The sequence below is a fragment of the Panthera onca genome, chromosome A1, assembly GCF_046562875.1.
Source record: "Panthera onca isolate mPanOnc1 chromosome A1, mPanOnc1 haplotype 2, whole genome shotgun sequence".
Classification (NCBI taxonomy): Eukaryota; Metazoa; Chordata; class Mammalia; order Carnivora; family Felidae; genus Panthera; species Panthera onca.
The window spans coordinates 7080900-7104290 of record NC_138339.1 but is presented as its reverse complement, the minus strand read 5'-3'; the positions used below and the strand labels follow the sequence as shown (position 1 = coordinate 7104290).

General features: G+C 46.0%; 1 protein-coding gene across 9 annotated transcripts in view; it reads left to right on the top strand.

Annotated features, from left to right (window-relative positions):
• SEMA5A (semaphorin 5A) overlaps positions 1-23391 on the top strand; it is a 477392-nt gene that overhangs the window by 352237 nt on the left and 101764 nt on the right. For all 9 annotated transcript variants that reach the window (XM_078444329.2, XM_078444308.2, XM_078444311.2 and 6 more), the window contains one exon: positions 14980-15187. In XM_078444329.2, the coding sequence (XP_078300455.2) occupies positions 14980-15187 (208 nt within the window). The remainder of the gene's footprint in view (positions 1-14979; positions 15188-23391) is intronic.

Here is a 23391-nt window from a genome sequence, read left to right as displayed (position 1 = left end):
ATAATTTGCCTTCTTCGTGATTGAGAACTGGGCTGGGATGCCACGTAGATCACAAACTAAACCCATGGAAGATTCGGAGAGCCACACTGGAAAGTCAGTGTGGAAGCCAGAAAGCTGAAGGGCTCTGGAATCTGCCCATCAGTGTGGGGCCTATGATCTCAGAAGTGTCACGGGGAGAGCCCATTTCCCTACGCGGGGACATTTGAGAATACATGTCACACCTGCCCGTTGGATCCAGCTAGGGCTTTCCTGCCCCTCAGATATTTGGTTCCTTATCTCACATCCCTGTTTCATGCTTTTGGAGGTCCACACTTGTCCCCATAACTTCTGTTAAGAAACCCCTGCTCTTCCATTCACAGAGTCCCATCTATGCTCAGGTGGAATATGTTTCTCGAGCTGTCAGCGCATCTCGAAAGATAAGATGGCTGCCTGGTGGGGAAGGATGGGTGGGTCGTCCTAAGAGGAGGCACAGAATATGGAAAACTGAAAGCTATAGAAAGATATGGGGGCTTTTGAAAGGTGAGAAATTTAAATTCGCTGGAGTTGTGGGTGGAGAGACAGGAGATAAAGCTGAAAGATAGGATGTGCCACATTGAAATTCTTATCCTAACAAATGAATTCAGGATTTCACATGCATGAACAGATTAGAGCCAAAGGGGAAGAGACATGACAGGGTTTCAAATATGGCGAGTTCCAGTTGCATGGGGGCGGTCTGGTAGTTGGAAATCCTTTTTTTGAAGCGAAAGAGAAAAGTTTGGGTCAGTAATAGAGACCTCAGCTCAGCTCTGAAGCCATAGGAATGGATAAGGTCATGCCTGAAGAAAGTGCATGAAAATTGTAGCTACCAAATAGCTTGACGCATCAGCTACGAGTTCGTAATTAGTATAATGTAGCAATTCAGAAAAATGACAATTTTTATTCCATTGAGTAGCGAGCTCTCTTTTTTTCCCCTTTTAAATTAATGTTGCAAAAGTACAAAAGTGCTTAGCATAGATTTTTCTCAACCATCCCGGTTCACACTAATGGGACCAGACGCAGTGTAAATTTCACCACTGGGGTGACAGGGTGATTTAGACTCTGTGTTCCTGCCTGGTGACTGTCAGAGAAGGGCGGCCGACACTGCCAGCCGGGTGGCTGTTTTGTAATTTAGATACAATAAATCTAAGGCGAGTAATTTCCTTCTGGAAACTTGAATTGCCTCCTTAGTGGGAAGATGAGAGTTAGATTTAAGTGGTGTGGTCAGAGGGGAGTTTTGAGAGGACACCCAGAGGGCTGGATTGATCGCTCTCATTTTAAATGTAATACTGTTTTTATTCGCGAGAAACTCCAGTGATAAACTTCCTATAAGCATCAGCCTATGATTTTGCATACTTTAAAGGAGTATGTGGTCTGGTGTGGTTTTCTGTAAGGCGGTAGACGCTGTTGGCTCAGAGGTAGGATCTCCCCTCCAGCTTTGGGTGTGGTGAGGACGGACAGAGGCAGGAGCCTGTTCAGTTTAGACGACACTTGAGTAGGGCTTATAATCCACGAGCTGGAAGTGGCAAGACAATAATTCTAGCGGATTCTTACGTAATGTGCCCCGCGTGCCAGGCACCGTTCAAGCCCTCTGTACAGAGAAGCTCACCGCGTGGTCCCCAGCCTGTGAGCTGGACCCCAGGGTGAAGGAGACGCAGAGGGTGACTGGCCTGCTCTTGGCCAGGTGGCCTGTAAGTGTTGGAGTCGGGAGTCTAACCCGGGCCGTGGGGCCCCAGGGTCCACACTCTGAACCCTGCGCTCTCCTCGAACACCTACCGTGTGCCAGGCACCGTTGCAGATGCCAGCGAGATCACAGTGACGAAGACCAGCTACGTCCTCCAGGACCACCGTCCCTGGAACTTATCAACCCAGGGCGAGATGTGGGAATATGGTTTAAAATAATACTTAGGGTTAGAAGAATGTCGCATACAATTTATGACTAAGAGGCTTCAACTGGCTAGCGTATTCTTGGGAAAAAGAAAATAATGCATTAGTTGAATCTGATAAAATGAGTTAATCAAAAGCTCCATTTTAAGGGTATAGTAACCACGAAGCCCTGTTTTCCTCTTTAAATTCCCTTGTACTATATAAATGCAATGCTGAGCTCCCACTGCCAAAACCAGTTTAATTCATTTGCCCAATTACAAGTTAAAAGAAAGAACTTTCATAACATATTAGCTGTCTGCTACTTTGGGATAATGAGCAGCTGAATTGATGAACTTTATGTAATGATCTGTTGCTATGGCAACATGCTGCCCAGTGAGTGGAAGAGGGCATTTCATCATTACTTCACTGATAATGGTTGGAACAGTAACGGATGCAAATACAAAAGGTTTTCTTTTACTCCACGGCAACTCTGGGTCGATGAGACAAAACAATAAAACGTCTCTTGGAAACAGTGGCAGAGAATCAAATAGAGTCAAATGCACAATTGGAAAGACAGTAATTTAGCTTTCCAGGTTCGTGGTCTTAGTGTCCACAGTGAATCTCCAGCCCAGTCGCAGGTAACCATTGTCAGAAGTGCCCTGTGTCCGTTCCGTGGGTTTCATTTCTGTACTGGATTCAGCACACAGCAAGCTCACTAATGAACACTCCCTTAAAATACGATAACACGTTGAGATGTCACAAGAGGAGAATGGAGTCAGGCTTACATTTAACCATCCAATGGTTTGCAATAAATAATCTCTGCATCTTTATTCCACATTTGTCTGAACCAGCCCTTTCTTTGCTTTTTATGACTTTTTTTTTTTTTTTTTTTACAAAACACAAAATTATGTATAACTCCACCCTTTAAGTTTTTTTGTACCTTAGAGGAAATATGTATTTATTGTGTGTTTTGGAAGTGCTTCAGACTGCTGTTCTTTTTTTTTTAATTGTTTTTGAATGTTTGTTTTTGAGAGAGAGGGGGGGGGGGGGTGGAACACGAGTCGGGAGGGGCAGAGAGAGAGGGAGACACAGAATCCGAGCTGTCAGCACAGAGCCCAATGCGGGGCTCAAACTCACGAACCTCGAGATCATGACCTGAGCCGAACCGGGCACTTAACTGACTGAGCCTGGGTGGTGCCTCCAGGCTGCTGTTCTTAAGAAGAATCCATTTCTCTGACACTTTTTTCAGTGTTCAGTGTTCAGTGTTCTCAAATTCATCGAATTAAAGCCGCTCTACACGTAGAGCATAAGGCATTTTACTTTAAGCTTAATTGTTTCATTGTTCAGGCTTTAGTGAATTGCAGAAGGTTGTCTGATCGTATGCAAGCATGAAAATTCAAAAATGATCATTTTTATTTACAGCAGTCGTAACTGTTCTGAGCTGCCCACGTTTTTCTTTTCCTTCCCTCTCTCCCTCCCTTCTTCCTTCCTTCCTTCTTTCCTTAAAAAAAAAAAAAAAAAAAAAAAAAAAAAAAGGTGTATTTTCATAAACTTTTGAAATTTTGGTGAGACTAAAGTTCTAGAAATCCTTCAAAAAGAAATTCATTATAATCAGCGCCCTTTTCCTCAGGTACCTGAAAGTTCATTCTTGAGTGCTCATTCCCTTCTCTCTGATGTTCCCCCAAAGAGCAGGAGAGCCTTTAGCGTAAAGGTCGTGAGTAACAGCACCGTCTGTGTGAATTATTTTATAATGCTTATCAAAATGCATCCATTTTTCACAATGTTCCATGTCCTATATCATCTCTTGCTGCTTTACTAGCCCGGGATCAAATGTATAGGGGATTAAGTGAAATAAATGGAAGTATTTGAAAATACTAGGCTCTAACTAATATGAATCTTACATTGTGATCATACAAGTCAGACCTATAATTTATAGTGCCTTTGCATTTCAATTTCAATCATGACCTCTTAAGGGAATGTGGAAAAATAACTCATGGTCTAGTTTTGAAATTGCTTTAAACAAATTATCTGAAGGGCAAAAGTCCGGTTTTTTTTGTTATTTTTTATTTTTGTATATCCTACTCTTGACATGGAGTCCCTGTGCCAGCTTGCATCATAACGAAGATAACAAGTTCCACAGATTGGGTGGACTAAACAAACAGAAACTTCTTTCCCATTTCTTTCTTTCTTTCTTTCTTTCTTTCTTTCTTTCTTTCTTTCTTTCTTTCTTAATGTTTATTTTTGTCTTTAAGAGAGAGAGAGAGAGCGTGAGCAGGGGAGTGGCAGAGAGAGAGGGAGACACAGATTCTGAAACAGGCTTCAGGCTCCAAGCTGTCAGCACAGAGCCCGATGAGGGGCTCGAACCCATGGACCGTGAGATCATGTCCTGAGCCAAAGTCAGATGCTTAACTGACTGAGCCACCCAGGTGCCCCCCCCCGCCCAGCCCTGCCCACTTATTTCTGGAGGTGGAAGTCCAAGGTCAAGGTGTTGACAAAGTTGTTTTATTCAGAGACTCCTCTCCTTGGGATGCAGACGGCCGTCTTCCTGATTCGTCCTCATATGTGGATGCACATGTCTGCATCCTAATTTTTCTCTTCTTGCAAGGACACCAGTCATCCTGGAGAAGGGACCTCCCCCTATACAACCTGTTGTGTGTTAATTACCTTTTTAAAGGCACTGTCTCCAAATATAGTCAAGTTCTGAGGTGTTAGGAATTAGGACTTCAACATGAACATTGAGGGGACACAATTTAGCCCATAATACTCCCTATCTTCTTATAAGACCCATTTTCATAGCAAAGGAGAGATGGTTAGGCTTTGCCATCTCTATCAAGATGCAAAATTGAATCTCATTAAAACTATTCAGTCCTTATTAGTGAGAAAAGTGAACATTGACAATTACAAAAACGTCCGTTATTTTCCCCCAAAGTTAAAAATATGACCAATTTTCAACCAGCATAGCTGAGTGATGTGTAGTAGGGCTTACACTGCACAGAGCGAACGTGACCTACAGCAAACAGTGGTTTCAGGGTCTTATTTTTACTGTGAGATTTTTTTTGGCTTAAATATCTCTTGTCACCTTAAGCCCCCTCTTTTTTGAAGATAACCCTTTTCATCAGATTATTCTCTTGTTTGTGTCCTGAGCTCTTGGAAGTGAGAGCCCAAAGCCTGATGGAGAAGTCAGATCAGTTCCGGGCTTGGCACCACTTATACATCAGTTATCTGTGGACTGAATTCTAGGATAAGATAAGCACAGACCCCTAAATCATAGCTTAATCTTTGTCTTGATTAACTGCTCTCGCTTCACACACCACTTATCAGCCCCCCTGATCTTTTAGGAGCTCATCAGCCATGCTGATACTGATGCACCGTTACAGCCATTGCATATTATCCCTTCCATACTTTTAGGACAAAACTGACCAGCACTTGATTGGTATGAAGAGGCTCTAAACTCTGGCCCAAGAGTGAACTTTGGCACTCACTTAGCCTGTCTGGGCTTTGATTTCCTCGCCTGCAAAATTCGCAGTGTTGTTGTAGGTTCCTTCCATCTCTAACATCCTGTGACCATTTGGAATTTTAATTCGGAAAACATGATGGTAGAAGGCCAATTGCAATGAGAGGTGGCCCTATCAATGGGGTCTCTCGCGTTCTCCCACATGGACTTGTCTGAATCCATGTGGATTCAGAAAATGGACCGAATTAGGAAAGTGAAGGTGGCCAGCGTTTCCCTATTTACACATGAAGCTATACACTTGTGCTTCTCATTCCTTGCTAGTTTAAGTTTGGTTAGTTTCTTTTTTTCCTCTGTGCATTAGCTGTAACATTGATTATTCGAACTGCGGATCCTAAAAGATGATGTCACCCATACTCTTTCTGTTTGGAAGGTCTTCAGGGTCCTTCATTTTCTCAGAAGAGTGATACAGAAACTACACTCCAAAGAAGAACAGGGACGAGCTTGACCCCTAGTTGAAAGGAAAACCCTACCAAGCAAACGAAGAGCAGGGAGAACCTTCCCTAATGGTTTGATTGCTTTGTGGCAATCCATAGGTTTCCGACCTGACCCGACAGTGATTGCATACTCTGTCACAGGACATCTGTCACTTGCCTGTGGTAAGTTGTCAGCTGAGCGATGCCAAATGGGGAGATGAGGAGTTAAGGGCCAGGTTTAGTCCCAGAGCCATTAGTTAACCTTTAGGGACCTGGGTTATCTTACCACAATAGGAAACGATTGCTCCAGTGCAGGGATTTTTTTAGATATCTGTGGATGGGAACCCTTTATTCAAGGGAAATCATATGGCAAGATTCAAAGTGTATAATGCAGCCCAACAGAGCTTGTCATACTGTGGATGAAGTGAACCCTCATGAACTTACTGACTATCTTGGGGGGGCAGGCAGACACCTGGCTCTCCAGGACAGCACCAGGAGAGCCTTGTGCATCCCCAGGCTGCCCAAGGCTATAGCTACGGTGCCAAATGGCTACCGGGCACCTGAACGGTGACTGGTCCCAGTTGAACTTGGATTTTGAAGACTTAGTATAAAAAATTGCAAAATAGGGCGCCGGAGTGGCTCAGTTGGTCGGGCGTCCGACTTCAGCTCAGGTCATGATAATCACAGTTCACGAGTTCGAGCCCCGTATCGGGCTCTGTGCTGACAGCTCAGGGGCTGGAGCCTGCTTTGGATTCTGTGTCTCCCTCTCACTCTGCACCAGCACCCCCCCCCCACCTCACTCGTGCTCTCTCTCTCTCTCTCTCTCTCTCAAAAATAAACATTAAAAAAGTTTTAATGCAAAATATCTCAATAATATATTAATTACATATTATAATTTTATATACTATCATAATTTGGATACATTGGGTTAAATACAAATAAGTAATAAAAATTCATTCATCTGTTTTCCTGTCGGTTTTCCTTTTTTAAGGTAGATACCAGAAAAACTTCAAAGTACTTATGTGGACTGTAATATATTGCCATTGGATGGCGTTGGTCCAGACAAACTCTGTCAGCTCCCACTCACAGGCGTCAGTGTTGGAAGGTTTTGGGGATTGAAATCATTTCGGCTGCCTCCCCAGGTCCCATGAATAGGTCATCTTGTCCCCAGGAAATGCGCTAGGAATTTGTCCTGGAAACTTCCTTTACTGCCACACTCCACTCTAAGGATATATATTTTTTTCTTTGAAACCAAAATACTTGTTTATTTCCTGCTTAAAACACACACACACACACACACACACACACATTTGTTTTTGTTTGTTTTTGTTCTTGTTTCATTTACTTTTCCCGTGGGCTGCTCCATAGCTGGTTTGCTGTAGAGCACCCACCCCAGTTCCTGTGGGGTGAAGGCTGAGGGAGCGAGATTCAGGCTTTCATGGATCATTTCTTTTTTTTTTTTTTTTTTAAGTTTATTTATTTAGTTTGAGAGAGATAGGGAGGGAGAGAGACAGAGAGAGAGAGAGAGAGAGAGAGAGAGAGAGAGAGCGCATGCATGAAAGTGGGGCAGGGGTAGAGAGAGAAGGAGAGAGAATCCCAAGCAGCCTCTGGGCTCTCAGCACAGAGGCTGACATGGGACTCGAACTCCCTAACCATGAGATCATGACCTGAGCCGAAATCCAGAGCCGGGCGCTTAACCGACGGAGCCACCCAGATGCCCCTCATGGATCACCTCTTGTGCCTGTTATTCTTTGGGGCAATTTCTTTATATCTTTTTCAAGTTACACTCCTGTTTTTTGATAAGTATTGCATAAATATTTTCTCCCAGCAATCCCTCGTTCATTTTAAAATTGAATTTATTATTCCTTCCTGTGATGATGTTCCAACTTTACCTCACCAAGCCATTTTATTTACAATCTTTGCTTTTTCCTTTGGTCATTTTCCTAATGGCCCAGAATATGGAGGTCGAAATGAATATCTCTGTTATTACAGTAATCCAATTTCACCCCTGCATTTTCTACCCGCCATCAGACTCACTTCTGGTCTTCCGTGGCTTCATTAGTCACCGGCAAGAATCAATATTAGGGATTGTTTGGATGCACATTCTGATGATTTATGCCCTGGAGCGTTATCGTTACCTCTGGCAAGCATGTCAGCGAAGCCCTTTGTTTGTGCGAGGTCTGGTCTGGTGACAGTACCTTGCGTGGTCCTTGTTTCTTGGGGTAGTTTTCCCTTTCTCGTGTTGCCAGAAATACCACCTTTTAAGTGTATCTACAGCTTCTGCTCATCTGTAGGCACGTGCTTGAATTTGGCTCCGCGTGCCTCCCTAGACAGATGGCGCGTAAAGGGTTGGACATGTCAGTCACTGTGTTTGCTCCCCTGCGCCCACGTCAGCATGTGCATATGGGAGGTTGGCGTGGTGGTCCTGGTGCCCAGGGGAACACGTGCCTTCTGAAGCAGCTGCCACCTGTGCGTGTCCCCCCAGTGGGCATCAGGCAGCAGCTCCCATGGGATCAGAATGTTGCCTCTCTTCTTGTTACCTCCCAACTAGTCAGGTTCCTATGACTTGCAGACAAGGTCATGGAATAAAAAGAGAAGGCAGACAATCTACGTAAAACTACCTTCTCCTCCTCTTCCTCCTCCTTCTTCTTCTTCTTCTTCTTCTTCTTCTTCTTCTTCTTTTAATATGATTTATTGTTGGCTCACATACAGCGTATACAGCATGCCCTTGGTTTTGGGGATAGAGTCCTGTGATTCATTGCTTACATACTACACCCAGTGCTCATCCCAACAAGTGCCCTTCTCAGTGGCCATCTTCTTCTGCATGACACTGCTTCTTTAGCAGTAGATTTTTAATTAATGTTTACTTTGGAATTATTTGTTGCCATCTTTGATCTCGTTCATCAGCATTGAAGTGAAAGCTTACTTCATGTCTGAATCCCTTAGAGGACTTGGAAAATACAGCTTATCAAAAATACATACTAATTCTTCTCCTCTCTGAAACTCCCATTTTCTCATCTAGAAAGTAAGAATAATCGCGCGTATATGCTGGATCCTTGAATAACAGGGGGCTGGGGGCGCCCACACCCTGCACATTCAAAAGCCTAGTGTGACTTTGACTTCCCAAAAAGTTAACTACTTCTGACCTGCCACTGACTGGAAACCTTACCGATGACATAAACAGTCCTTAACACATATTCTGTATGTTATATGTAATGTATGTTTTATTCTTACAATATGGGAAGCCAGAAGAAAGAACATGTTACTATGAAAAACCATAAGGGCGGTCCCTAGGGGCCTCAGTCGGCTAAGTGTCAAACTCTTGATTTCGGCTCTGGTCATGATCTCGCAGTCTGTGAGTTTAAGCCCCGCATCGGGCTCCATGTGGACAGTGTGGAGCCTGCTTGGGATTCTCTCTCTCTCCTTCTCTGCTTCTCCCACCTGCTATTGCTTTCCCTCTCTCTCTCTGTCTCTGTCTCTCTCTCTCAAAATAAACTTTAAAAAGTATCATAAGGAAGAGAAAATACAATATTTATTATATTCATCGTACTGTTATTTACTGGAAGAAATCCACACGCAAGTAAACCTAGTCAGTTCAAACCTGTGCTATTCAGGAGTCACGTGTATCAGCTACATCTTAACTATCTTGCTGAGATGATCAGACGAAATGTGGGTGTAACAGGGTTGCCAGAGTTAGCAAATGAAAACACAGGATGCCCACTTAAATTTCAATTTAAGGTAAAGTATGAATACTATTGAAGAGGACATACTAATACGAAAAAAAAATTATTCACGGTTTATCTAAACTTTAAATTTAAGTGGGCATCCTTTATTTAATCTGGTAACCCCCTAGGGTGTACGCATGCTGTCTGTTGTGCTGAAAGGAGGCAAATGTAAGTTACTTGGTGCCACGTTTAATGAAATTTTCATGTGATTACGACTATTCATGTCTTGCAAATAACAGCCATACTATCAGCTTTGATCCGACCTTCAAAATCCTGCAGGAGCTCTGTCTCTCACCGTGTGCACAGTTTTCCATTTGAGAGTAAACTACAAAACTGTGACTTTCAAATTGGGGTCCATGACAGAATGAGTAGCTGACACTTGCCAGAAGAAGCAGCTATTAGGAGAGTTTGTGGCAAGTCAGTGCCAGTCGTGTGTGTGTGTGTGTGTGTGTGTGTGTGTGTGTGCGTGCATATGCTGTTAGCTCCCTGGGGACCTGAGCCACAGCTGGCTGAAAGTGCCAGATTTTTCTTTTCTTGCTGATAGTCGAATTTCCAAGAATGATCGAGAAAGTTGTATGTATTTCTTGTGTTAAAATAAAAGACAAATGGAAACTAATCTTGAAAAGTCCCTAAGCAGACAAAACCAGTTCAGTCATACAAATAAAACTTAATTTGCTTGTTTTGCAAGGCTAACTTGACCTGGGTCACTTCTTGCTTACGCCTCTGAAAATCCTAAGGAAACTTGAACTGTTTCCCGAGGTTGATATAAGGTGACTGCTAACTAATGGCTTATTATTTAAGAAAATTCTAATGTAATAACCAATCACTGTGAAGAAGAAAGTCACTACCTTCCCACTACATAAGCTGCTTTGTAACAAGACCATGTAATGGTCCGAGTGCCCTGGTTTGCACACTGTCCTTTTGGTGTGTGCACAGTAAATTTTTACTGATTTCTACTTCGGTGAGTCATTGGTTTTACTTCTGTTATTTCTGAACTTTTGACACTGGCATCTGTTTTGTTTGTTTGTTTGTTTGTTTGTTTTTGTCCCCACCCTCCCGTAACTCACTTTGAGTAGCGTATTGAATTTTCAGTGTGTCGAAGGTATATATGGTTTTAGTTTTAATGGCAAATCTTCAGAGTTAATATTTTATCAGATGAAACCAATTAAAATGGTTTTCTTCATTCCCATTTAGTTTATGACACTTTCAGCTAAAATCTATGCCTATTGGGGAAATAATGTTTCTTGTTTGCCCTTCACCCTGACTGATAACATAACTCTCATTAACGGCCACAATGGAAAAAATATTAATCAGGATTTTTTCCAGCAGATGCACGGATGATGACATTCTCATCCCTTCTTTCTCCCATTCTGTCCCTCACCCATCAGTGGGCCTCTCGCCCGGTGTGTGTTTATTCTTCTGCACAGGCCATATCCATGGCCACTTTGCACACGTCAGAGGACAGAACTGACATAGTATCTTCTCCCCGTGGTGCTCAAGGTCAAGCATACAAACCCACAAAACAAGGAGATGAGTCAGTACACCGTAATAAATGTTGTAAAGCAGAAACAGCAACAAAAAATTAAGTGCTCTCTGGGACCGACCAGGGTCTTCCTGTTTTTTGAACAAAATAGTTGTTTGCCCAGTGGTCTCTCTCATGGGCCAGGCTCTGCCTTTCTGCCTCGGAAAGAGACCAATGGCTTTGCCACATCCTTGTACCTGTGCTTCGGCCAGTGTGTCCAGTAACTGGGAGAGAACATTCGTCTGGACCGTGAGGCGGCGTCGAGGGTCTGTTCGCCGCCTACCACTCCAGTGGCAGCTCCTGATTAAATCTGCCGAAACTAGCGGGGTCACATCAGTGTCGTGGGATTTAGAGACGTCGCTCCTTCGGCCCATCCCTTCTCTTTTCTGGGATGCAGGATGACCCAGGTTTTCTTTTTCTTTGTTCTAATGTGCTCGAAGGAGAGACAGATTCCTCGGAATTCCAGGGTCATTTCGTATTTCGAAACGTATCTGTTTGGGATGACATCACGTGTCATGATAGAGGTGTTAGCGGACGCTGTGTTACGGGTAATCATGTTGCCCCATAACATGATTATATAAGTGCCTCAAATCAGCATGTGTACAACTTAGACTTACACAGTGTGTTCTCCGTCCCCATAAAAATGTTTCGGCACACAATGATGATATTCAGCCATTCATTTAAAAAAGGAAAAGAAAAGAACGTGGCCTTGAAGATGGGAAGAACGAGATCTGATCGTGCCCCCAAGAGAGGGCTTCCCCTGGGGAGGGGGGGTGGTGGGCAGAGAAAAACGGGCAGAAAGACGAATGGTGACAGAACGCCCTGACCCGGGCCTCCTAGACACCCCAGGAGGAGGGGTCTGCCTGGCTGTGTGTGGAGGGGAGAGAGAAGACTCCCAGCTTTCTGAGCAAAGACACAAAGAGGAAGCCGGCCGGGAAGCCATGTTAAGCGGAGAACCTGTATGTGCGGGGCTGGGGTGCTCCTGGGCCCCCAGAGCCCCAGGTGCCCCCCGTGACTCGGGCGCGGAGAGGTGGAGGTGCGAGGGAGCCCGAGATGAGGGCTCAGGCCATGCACGGCCCACGGCGACTCACTGCCCTGGTGGCCCCTTGTGCAGAGCATCCAAGGCACACGCACACGCGTCCTGATGCTCCCTCCAGACGTAGGAGAGGACGGTGAGTGTTCTGGGTTAGGAAGGCGTTCCGCACCAAGGTAACAGGTGTGTGAGCCCGGAGCGAGAACAAGGTGCAGGCCAGGGAAGGAAGAGCTTCACAGAAGCAGAGGTTCCTGGGGTGCCGGCGTGGCTCCGTGGGTTAAGCGTCCAGCTTCAGCTCAGGTCACGATCTCACGGTTTGTGAGTTCAAGCCCCGCAGCCCCGCATCGGGCTGTCTGCTGTCAGCACAGAGCTGGCTTCAGACCCTCTGTCCCTCTCTATCTCTGTCCCTCCCCTACTTTCTCTCTTTCTCTCTCTCTCAAAATAAATAAAAACATTTAAAAAATTTAAAAAAAAACTCAGCATGCATGTGAGCATGTTGACATTTGAACTATTATTCTTTTGGGTGGGTTTCTCAGACTAGCAATCTATCAACAGCAGAAATAATAAACAGCAGGAGCCTTTGTTCAACTGTTGAATAGCATTTTTGTTCTGTAATCCACATTTCCCGTGACTATACTGTGACAACGGTCCAAAGATGGTGATTTTTCTGCTGGACTCCCATCTCCTTTGCCCCCTCCCCACCCCCACCCCCTCCCTCCATTGCTATAAACTATTCTTGTTCCATCCCAAGGGTCTCTCACTTAAGCCCTCCTACCCGCCTTGCTGCCCGCTGGGGGGTGGCAGTCCCTGGCACCCCCTCCTGGCCTCTGGCTCGGACGATATCTTCTGTTGTCATGACGTCCCAAAGGATGGCTCGTGCCTGTCACTGCTCCACGGGAAGGCTGGCACTTCCATCTGCTGGTGAGGACTTCCTCTCAGGGTATTGTGGCTGAGACATCTCTGTACTGAAGTCACCTTCCCTGAAGCTCCCATCTTGTCCCCACCGTGCCTCGGTGCTGTGCATGGTTGTTGACGCTTTTCTCTATGTGGGGCAGGAAGACCCCAGAGTCACTGACGTTGAATTTCCCACCAGCTGGGGACTGCGGTCACCGGGTCCAAATTAGGTTGACTTTTGCAGTAAAGACATACAAGTTTTCTTGCACACTTAAGTCTGTGAGATGTTCCTTCGTTAGAATGTCTGTGGCCCTGTTGTGTAGGCTTGTGCCCTCTCTCTCTCTCTCTCTCTCTTCCCTCAAAAACAGGCACTGTGTTTTTCATCTTCCCAATGTATAGCGTAATTCCATTTATGCTTGAACTTTTTCGGAAGTAACACATTTATCCAGATAGCTCAAAATAAAATTAAGCCCTGGTTTACTAAGGCTGCATATGTTATTATGAAGTCAGTTCGTAATCAGTAAGTATTCACTGGAGATGTTTCAGATAGACTTTTAAAAATAAATTCAGGGTAACATATGTCTGTGCATATCTTTTCTCTTTAAAAGAAATATTCTGAGTCTCTGAGCACTTCCATAGAAATGGAAACCTGAAAATATTCCTGTCCAAATTGTTCTTGAGATTCATGGATTGATAGGAAGCCTCAAAGCCGAAGATTTAATCCTGGTTTTGGAATAACTTCTTAGCCTCATTTTCTGTATTTTCAGGGTGATAATTATAATGTTTTGAGACTCAGGATGCTGATGGGTTGATTTGAGGAGCTTAATGATGGCTTTAGGGAGTACTTCTAGTGGGTTTGCTGTCTCGCCCCCTGATTTGCAGGCTGGCACCAGGGCCTTCGCCAAAGCACGCCGGGGACATTAGCACACATATCAGGTCTGTGTCCTGATGCGTGCTATTGGCCGTGCTGTGACTCTCGCCGGCTAAGAGGCCTCCTCTCTGTGCTCTTTGCAGCCGGTCTGGGGAGATGCCTGATTCACAGGCAGTGCTTACAGCCAAGCTTAGGTGTAGGTGAGCACAAACACGCAGTGACCGGAAAACCTGGGGCGGGGAAGAGACCGGGCCAGAAACAGACGTTCCACTGTCCAGGAGAGGAGAATTCGGGACTGCGAGACAGAGAAGGGCATCCCAAAGGGCACGCTTTAGACGGAAAGAGGAAGCAGGTGTTCCGGGTAGAGGAGGAAGAGAGACAGAGAAGGATGCACTTCCCAGGCAGGAAGGAGAGGAGGTATCCTTTGCTGTTGCCCTGGGTGTGTTGTGTCTGCCCTGCAGGGGTGGGGGTGGGGGGCGCGGAGGGGGTGCAGGTCAGCACCTCTTTCGGACACTAGGAATCCGAGATAGTCTCCTGAGGATTCCTCTCACCTGACGGTTTCCACGGGACGGAGCAGAGCTGGCGACCGGGAGCCACAGGTAGCTGTACTGCACGCTGGGTGTCTGGACTTGGACGTGGACGAGGCTGAGGGGGCTGAGCGGTCGTCACCGCTGGCTGCCCGGTAGCTGAGAGCCGGGGCACAGCCGGCGTGCCTGCCCCGCACCCGGCACTGGCGATTGAAGAGGTCCGGGTGGGATTCGGGTGTCAGCCTTGTTTTAAAAAGTTTTTAATGTTTTATTTACTTTTGACAGAGAGAGAGAGAGAGAGAGAATGAGACAGAGCAGGAGCAGGGGAGGGGCAGAGAGAGAGGGAGACACAGAATCCACGCAGCGGGCTCCGGGCTCTGAGCTGTCGGCACAGCGCCCGGCCCGGGGCTCGAACCCGTGAACTGGGAGATCAGGACCTGAGCCGGAGTCAGATGCGGGCCGGACCGAGCGTGCCCGTCAGCGCTTTCGAACGCCGTGCGAGCGGCCGGGCTGGAGACGCGTGGCGGCTTCGCTGCTGGGTGGCCGGCGAGGCCCGCTGACCTTCTGTCCCTTTGCCTCCTTCCCTGTTGCCCTCACAGATTACGGCACCATAAAGAAAGTGCGGGCGCCCCTGGCCCCGGCTGCCGGCAGCTGCCTGCTGGAGGAGATCGAGCTCTTCCCCGAGCGGCGGGGGGAGCCCATCAGGAGCCTGCAGCTCCTCCACAGCCGTAGCGCCCTGTTCGTGGGCCTGCAGGAGCACGTGGCCAAGATCCCGCTGAAGAGGTGCAAGTTCCACCGAACCCGCAGGTAGGCCAGCCCCGGGCTGGGCCCCGGCCCTCGGCATCCTAGCGAGCCCCGCGCCGTCCCAGGACGCGGGGTGCTGGTGCAAACCGCTTTGCGGGCAGAGAACGACCCCCTGGTGCCTCCGGACGGAGAGCCGATTGGTGACACCTGTAGGCATCAGCCAGGGTTAAGAGAAATTCCCCCGTGATAACCCAGATCTTTGGTGTTCCTGCATCGGGCCGGTGCAAGTTTGCTTTGATCGGGATACGTGTAATGTAATATATGTACGGAGCGCGCAGCGCATGGTAGCAAGTGCGTCCTGTCGGCCCAGAGCTAATCCCCTGAGGAGGAGCGATGTGGGACCCCGCCCCGGTGGCCGTTCTCCCTGTGTTGGCTCTCTCCTGAGGCTCCAGGACCCTACAGGCTGGGAGGAGGGAAGGAGAAGGAAGTCCTGCGGACGCAGGGGACCACGAGTGCCGTCACGTCTTTCCTTGCTCCTACTCAACTCTCATTGGCCATGGGGTGCCCATGGGGACCACAGTGGCCTTTGACACTCAGTTTGGAAAAGTGCTCAAGAGACCGTCAGGTACTGTGCACACTACACGCTTGACCAGCACTTTAATGTTGGAGTGTTGCGTAACTGCTCTGCCCCCCAACAAAAGATCGCCCTTGGGGAAATCACAATCTCATACGTTCTTAGGGATCCGCGATCTCAGTAACTCCGTCCCCCAACGTAGCACGTAGTGGCAGATCTGGCGTAGAAATGGACTGTTTGCGTATATCGCTCACAGGTACCACACACAGGTCATTCTCTCCCCAACAGGTGCCCCGTGGCATGAGCTTTGGAGCTCAGAGACCGGGAGTCACAATGCAGGCTGCCTGTGCTATTTCTTGACCTGGTCACTAAAGTATCTTAGGCCTCACTTTCACATTCAACACAGGCAAATTGCTATAGATTTAAATGGTATAATGTATACCATTTAAAATTCAGGGCCCTTTACAAAATGGACAAAGAAGATTGGGCATATGTATTACAACGGGATATTACTCGGCGATCGAAAAGAATGAAATCTTGCATTTGCGGCAACATGGATGGAACTGGAGTGTATTATTCTGGGTGGAATAAGTCAGTCAGAGAAAGGCAAATACCGTATGGTTTCACTCCTATGTGGAATTTGAGAAATGAAACAGATGAACGTAGGGGAAGGGACGGAAGGATAAGATAAAAACAGAAGGAGACAAACCATAAGAGACTCTTAAATACAGAGAACAAACTGAGGGTTGCTGGAGGGGAGGCGGGTGGGGGGATGGGCTAGCTGGGTGATGGGCGTTAAGGAGGGCACTTGTTGGGATGAGCACTGGGTGTTCCATAGAAGCGATGAGTCACTAAATTCTGTTCCTGAAACCATTGCTACACTGTATGTTAACTGTCTTGGATTTAAATTTAAACAAATAAACATACACGGTGGGTATCCCCTTGTAGAAAGAGAGTTTTTGTGTTATAATAAAAGTCACCACAAGATTCCTTTCTAGAAGATTCTAGACAACGAAGTATATTACATGGTGCCTCTTTTGGTATCAGAGTGTTGAGGAATAATATTAAAGGGTTTTCTACCCAACAACGATGCTATGGTGAGCGATAATAACAAATAGTGATATTTATTAGCAGCTATCTTTTTATAATGTTAACCACTGGCCGCTTGAAATTTGTTGATTTGTGTTTCCTGCAAGACTAACCTGTCGCAGGAATGATTCTGCCCAGTTGCCGACGGTCAGTGGGTGACGGGAAGGGTTGGCGTCTTGCCAACAGGCACGTCACAACTTGGGATGCCCCTGGAAGGGTGCCAGTCTTCCAACCAGGAAGCCCTGAGCTCTAACGGCCTTCCGTGGGCGTGACACAGGGTAACACGCAGGAAGACACAGGCCTGTGCTGTCTGTAGGGTGTTTGGGGGACCAGAATGAGACTTCATGGCTTGCGATGCAGGAGGCACCGCACCCTTTCCGTGGTGCTTTGCCTCATCGAGTGGGGATTACAACAGCCCGGCTCCTCGTATAAGTGCGACATCGGAAGCTAAGTTCTGCATCAAGTCAGGGAAGCGAGGCCTCATCATGCCCACCTCGTCTCCTGCGTGGCTGCCTGTGGAGCCCAATCAGGAAACCAAAGGAGCTGGCCACCACTGCGCACAGCAGCCCGGGGGGCGTTCCCGGCTCCCTCGACAAGGCCACTCGTCTGTGTTCATCACGTTCCTGGGAGAAGATTATACAGTTATATCCAGAGCAGAATCTTCCTGCTGTGTACTTGTCCACCCTCTCAGAGAAGAGCCACGAGAGATTAGAGCTTTATCCTAAAGTGATAGATTGTGCTTTTCTGTGTCCCCACACTCAGAATGGGTTAGACTGTGATTGACCCTTAAGTATTCCATCTGAGAGAAGAAAATCTGAAGACTTAAACCCAAGCGTTTCTGTGGATTCTTTCCAGTGTGTTCTTTGCCACCCCCTTCCCACAGAAAGACAAGAAAACCTCCATTTTTTGTCCACTTTTCAGACACTAGTATCTACGTGACTAGTTTCTTTTTTGGTGAATTAGGGGGAAGGTTTTTTTGTTTTGTTTTGTTTTGTTTTGTTTTGTTTTTTGACGAGCAATTTTAATTTTCTAGACATATGCCCAAAGAAGTACATTGAGTAGGAACAGGCGACCAATGGAGTAACGATTGAGTATTTCTTTGTTAAATATATTTTCCATAGTAGAATATAAGTAATTTCATTTGTTATTAGAAAAATCAATTCCATAAATGAGTTTTATAGTGTTTGGCAAGAGAAACGGAGCTTAACTAAATTACCTGTCTCCTTCCAAATCATATTCACATTAAGAAATTTTTTAATGTCTATTTTTCAAAGGCAGTGCACAGTTTCACGTCTGCTAAAATGTTTATAATTGATATTGATACACTTCCACGCGTTGGCACTGTCCTAGATCTCCTCATCATTTCTCTTAGCCATTACACCCCGAGAGTTAAGTCACCCATCATCTCCATTTCTCAGTGGAGGAAACGGTGGCTCCGATTTTTGGATCCTGCCCAAAGGCCACATACATCGTGTGATATGAAGCCCAGGTTCAGGGCTGGGACTTGGCCTCGAAGGCTCAGGCTTTCTCTTGGGTTCACTGTGCTGCCCTGGGGCAATGAGGACTTCAGCTCAAGGATCAGATTTCAGTGGGAACCAGTTGCGCCATGGCACCGATCACGTGTGTCTCTGAGCGCTGGAGCTAATGAGAAGGGCATGAACTCAGACGTGTCCGCTGATGACAGTTTAGCCCTGGCCCCTTCCCATTCTTTCTACTCTATTATACTTGTTACCAGGCAACACCCAGCATCCCAGAAGTTTGATACCCCCTTGCTTTTTCTACAGTGAATTTCCACCTCCACTTCTAGAGATGACCCCAGAGCCTCAGCGGAGGCTGAAAAAAGAGCTTGCCTGTGTGTTCCTTTTTCATTTTTTTAAAATTTTTTTAATAGTTATTTATTTCTGAGAGAGACAGAGCATGAGCAGGGGAAGGGCAGGGAAAGAGGGAGACACAGAATCTGAAGCAGGCTCTAGGCTCTGAGCTGTTAGCACAGAGCCCGATGCAGGGCTCGAACTCACGGGCCGTTGAGATCATGACCGGAGCCGAAGTCGAACGCCCAACCAACTGAGCCACGCAGGCACCCCATTTGCCCGTGTGTTCCCAGCTCTGCACCCATTGTGACTTGGAACAAACAGCACTGTGTTTTTAACGAGATGTCACTGTTTTCCTCGGAAGGTTATTTCGGTAGAACAATATTTAAAAAATACATTTTAATCAAGTTCAACCTCAAAAAAATGACCGAAAAGATTTTGTTTGATTTTAACTTTTTTTTTTTTTTTTTTTGCATAACCATTTAGTGAATAGCATGGGAAAATGATGTGAATGACACAATCAACTTATCAGAAAGGGTGGTTCCCTCTGCGCATGTGAAGTGCAAGAGAAATTTTTCCTTTTCTTGTGTAGCCTTTTGTACTCCAGGATTTATTTACCATATATATGCATGTGGTTGCTAAAGTGAATCACCACTGACTGACTTTTGAAGAATGTGGGGACCTTGACGGGCCCGGATGTGGGTACTGCGGGTGACAGTGGAAGGTAGGTAAGCCGATGCCATCCCGTGGGCCACGTCCTATGCACTTGGCACAAGGTCAGGTCCCCCCAAAGCAGCGTGAGGTCTTTGAAGTCGGGAAAGGTCTCTATAGGGTACAAAGGATGGAACAGCCAAGACCTGCACTACCTTAATCTCATGTAAATACGAGCGTAAAGTCATGACCCGCCACCTGAAGGGGGACAGACTGTGGCGGACAGCTGAGGGAGTCCGCATCTCAGTACTTCAGGAAGGAACGGGTGATCACAGGACCTGGGCCGTTAGCCTTCCCCAGGGAATACTGTGGCCTTCCACTTGGCCCAGCTCATTGACACCCTTCAGCCTCAGGAAAGGCGAGTTGTGATGGGAAGGCCTTTGATTCAGACTTGAAAGTCAGTTTAAGGATTGTGCAGCCATTCGATCAGTGGGGCAGCAAACTGTAAAGAACCAGAGAGAAGATGCTTTAGGCTTCACAGGCTGCACAGTCTCTCTTGCAGCTACTCAACCCTGCCCTGGTAGCACGGAAGCAGCCACAGACCATATGGCGTGAGCGTGGCCGTGTGTCAGCAAGGCTAGCGGATTCGTCAGGCAAAGGAAGGATTCGCTTTTTGGTGCCGTCTGTTACAAGGAAAATAAGAGCGGAAAAGGTGTTAGCTACCCATGCCCCTTGTCCCACTGGATGGTGCCGCAGCAGAGGGACGGATCGGCACGCAACATCGAAGCGGGGCGCCATGTTGCAGAGCAACCAGCCGTGCTACAGCTTAGCGGTTTCAGAACCTGTACCTGTACCTCAGTGGGGGTGAGGGTGGGGGGCACGAGGCCTTCACCCTCACTAGAACCTGGGAGACAATGAGAAGCAGTCTCGTGACAGCCTCCCTGACAGAAGGCAGTGAGAGGCAAGTGGCCTTGTAACAGCTCCTCCCCATCCTCCCGTGTGCCACGATGGGGGCGATCACTCAGCGTCCCGCCAAAGTTAGGTCAGCTGTGCTTAGGTCCTCAGGGTGCTGGGGCACAGCGTTGCCCTGCACTGTGTTTCAGGAAAACTGTTGGTGCCAGGCTGGACTTGGCCCATGGGCTATCACTTGCTGACTCCTGGTTTCGGATTTTCTCATATATGCCTTTTGAATGAATCAACGTACCTTCAATCATTATATACTGTGGTTTATAAAATTACCTGTAAAATTTACTAAATTATTGCATGAATTAACTCTATACCTTAATATTTTCTGGATAACATGGCACTTTCTTCTCTTCAGACACGTATTGTTTATTTTTTTATTTGACACCCACCACAATTGTGGGGTAAGACAAACCTGTCAAGTAGGGTTGACGTTTGTCAACCTGTTGTAGGGTTAACGTTTTATAGATGAGGACTGGTCCGAATCACAGAGGGAAAAGCGTGAGAATCGTCAAGGCTAGAACAGAGACCAGACGTCTGAGCACCGCATGGCACTCCAGGCTTCATTCAGCCCATCGCACCTGGTGCCAAAAGCCGGGCATTGTCTTTCCGGGTCTGTGCAGCTTCCAGCATGGTGCCCAGCCCAACACAGGCTCAGTAAACACTTACCCGATTTACAAATGGACGCTGCCTCTCCCCCTCCTCCCTCTTTTACTTCGTCATCTCTAAAGTAAACCTACATTCTTGTGAAACACTAAAACTCCTTTTACGGGAAGGTGTAGTGACGCAAGACATTAGCTAAAGGATGGAAAGCCTTGGGCCTTAGGTGTTTATTGTTTCACTTTTGCTTTAGTGTAAGAACTTACTGGGGAGCAAAGAAAAGGTGGAAGCCGGGAGAATCCTAGTCTGCATATAAAACAGAAGAGAGGTGCCTTTGACGTTTTGCTTTGTAAAACTGGAGGGAAAGATGGAAGCATTGGGAAAGAGATTGGCTCCATTTGTGAATGGGTATCCAGCCATTCTTAATTCATCTAGTTTGTAGTAATGTCATTTAGTTAAAGAAATTAACACTCATTAAGAAAATTAGTATGGAGATTAGGTTACTGCAGGACACTCATTGCTTGGAAGGGCAAAGTTTCGAGGCATGGAGTTAATATGTTGGCACCTTTATTAATTAAATATTTCTGCAGACAGCGTCTGCTTGGTGAGAGACACACAATGTATAGAGAGAAATTTCAGGATTCCCCTGAGGGCTCCCAGCCCGACAACTTTAGCCGTTCAGTTGTGAATCACATAAGCAAGCGGGAGGAATTTTGACATGTGCTCATCGTACAAAGTAAATATCCTCCCTTCAAAATGAATTTAGTATCTTCCAAATCTCAACGCCTTGAGTTTTGGTCTGCATTGACTTTGGATTAGCTTCTAAAGACTGTACTTTCCTTCATTAATTCGTTCAGAGTCTATTTATTGATCTCAGTAGGTGCCAAGCACCAAGCAAGCCCCTGAGCGTGGGATGACAGATGAAGAAGTATCCCTGACCCTGTCCTCATGGGGCTCAGAGTCTAAAGAGTAACTCTGGCATAAATAAAAGCTCCCGAAGATCTGTTGTGGCTTTGAGCCACAGGGCCTCAGTGTTACCTGAGACTTTGTCCCCAGATCAGTTTATCGTTCAAGTCTGATCCTGTATTATATTAGGACCTGATCTTCGAGACTGCCCTCCCTGTCCAATTATTTTTTAAGCTATTTTTGAATGACAACCAGTGTTCCAATCCTAACTTTCTAATACTAACAGAATTAATCACCAAATTATAATCTACTTATTCAATCCTCACGCTACGGGTTATTCTGAAGCTATTAAATGATGTCTGTGAAGACCTATGCGTGATATGGTAGTAACTGAAAGAAAGAAAACAGCAGTATGTGTCTGCCTTCGTTATAGCTTGAAAAAATAGTTGAAAAAGACGAAGTACATTCGCCAACATCTAATTATCATTCTGAAGAGCACCCCATCAGAGGGGCTTGAGCCGAAACACTGTTTTTTTTTTAAGTGAAATCACAGGTTAACATCCCCAGGTCCAAGGCAGGTTGGAAAACGAACAGTCGAGATATGCTACGTAGAACAAGAGCATACGGTAACTTGACTAGTAACTTACAAAACATAAACCATACTACGGTTTGTTCTGTAATAATCAAGGAGGAATGTAGTTTTGTGAGGTCTGAAGCTTACATGGGTCGGTAGTGGTCCTCACTAAGGAAAAGGATATCGAATTATGAAGAATGATTAAGACCGATCTCAGGTCCTTAGGGAATTTCACGAAGTGAAGAAGTTTAAGTTTCCTTAGCTTTAGGGCAGGTCCGCCTTCGGCAATGATATACACACACATTTTGGTTCAGGTCCACCACAAAAGCAAAGAACATAGGTGAACGCCGTCTTGCAGAGATGTACTCATACTCTTATGGTTGCAGAGGCCGTGGGCTGCCTCCACAACCATAAGAGTATGAGTACATTTTTTTTCTTCTCTTTCTTGGTCAAATATTTTAATGTGATCGTATTATTGTAACCCAGGGGAGCACAGTTTCTAAACAGCTGATGTCCCAAGTTGATCACAACTGCTAGATTCCAGAAGCACTTTCGGCTTATTTCAGATACCCTCTACTCTTGCAACTATTTCTTTTTTACTGTCAATTTTCCCAAAATGCTTCACTGTAAAATGTGTATCAATCTTATTCAATTTTTTTAAATTTTAAAAAAAATGTTTATTTATTTTTCAGAGAGAAAGAGACAGAGTGCAGTCAGGGGAGGAGAAGAGAGACAGGGAGATACAGAATCTGAAGCAGGTTCCAGGCTCTGAGCTGTCAGCACAGAGCCCGTGATGGGGCTCTAACTCATGAACCGCGAGATCATGACCTGAGCCGAAGTTGGACACTTAACTGATTGAGCCACCCAGGCGCTCCCAATCTTGTTCAGTTTTAAAACAGATTTTTCAGGAAAATCTGAGTGTTCTATGCATCTAATACTTTAATTAAAAACCATCCACTTAGTATTACTGGCAATACATATTGATTACTCTAATTTCATATTAAAAGCAAATTTAAATGTAAAAAATCATCTTTGTGTTGAATCAATGTCATTTAGTGATAAGTCAATAGGGAATGGTTTTCGATGTATTAGAAGTTTG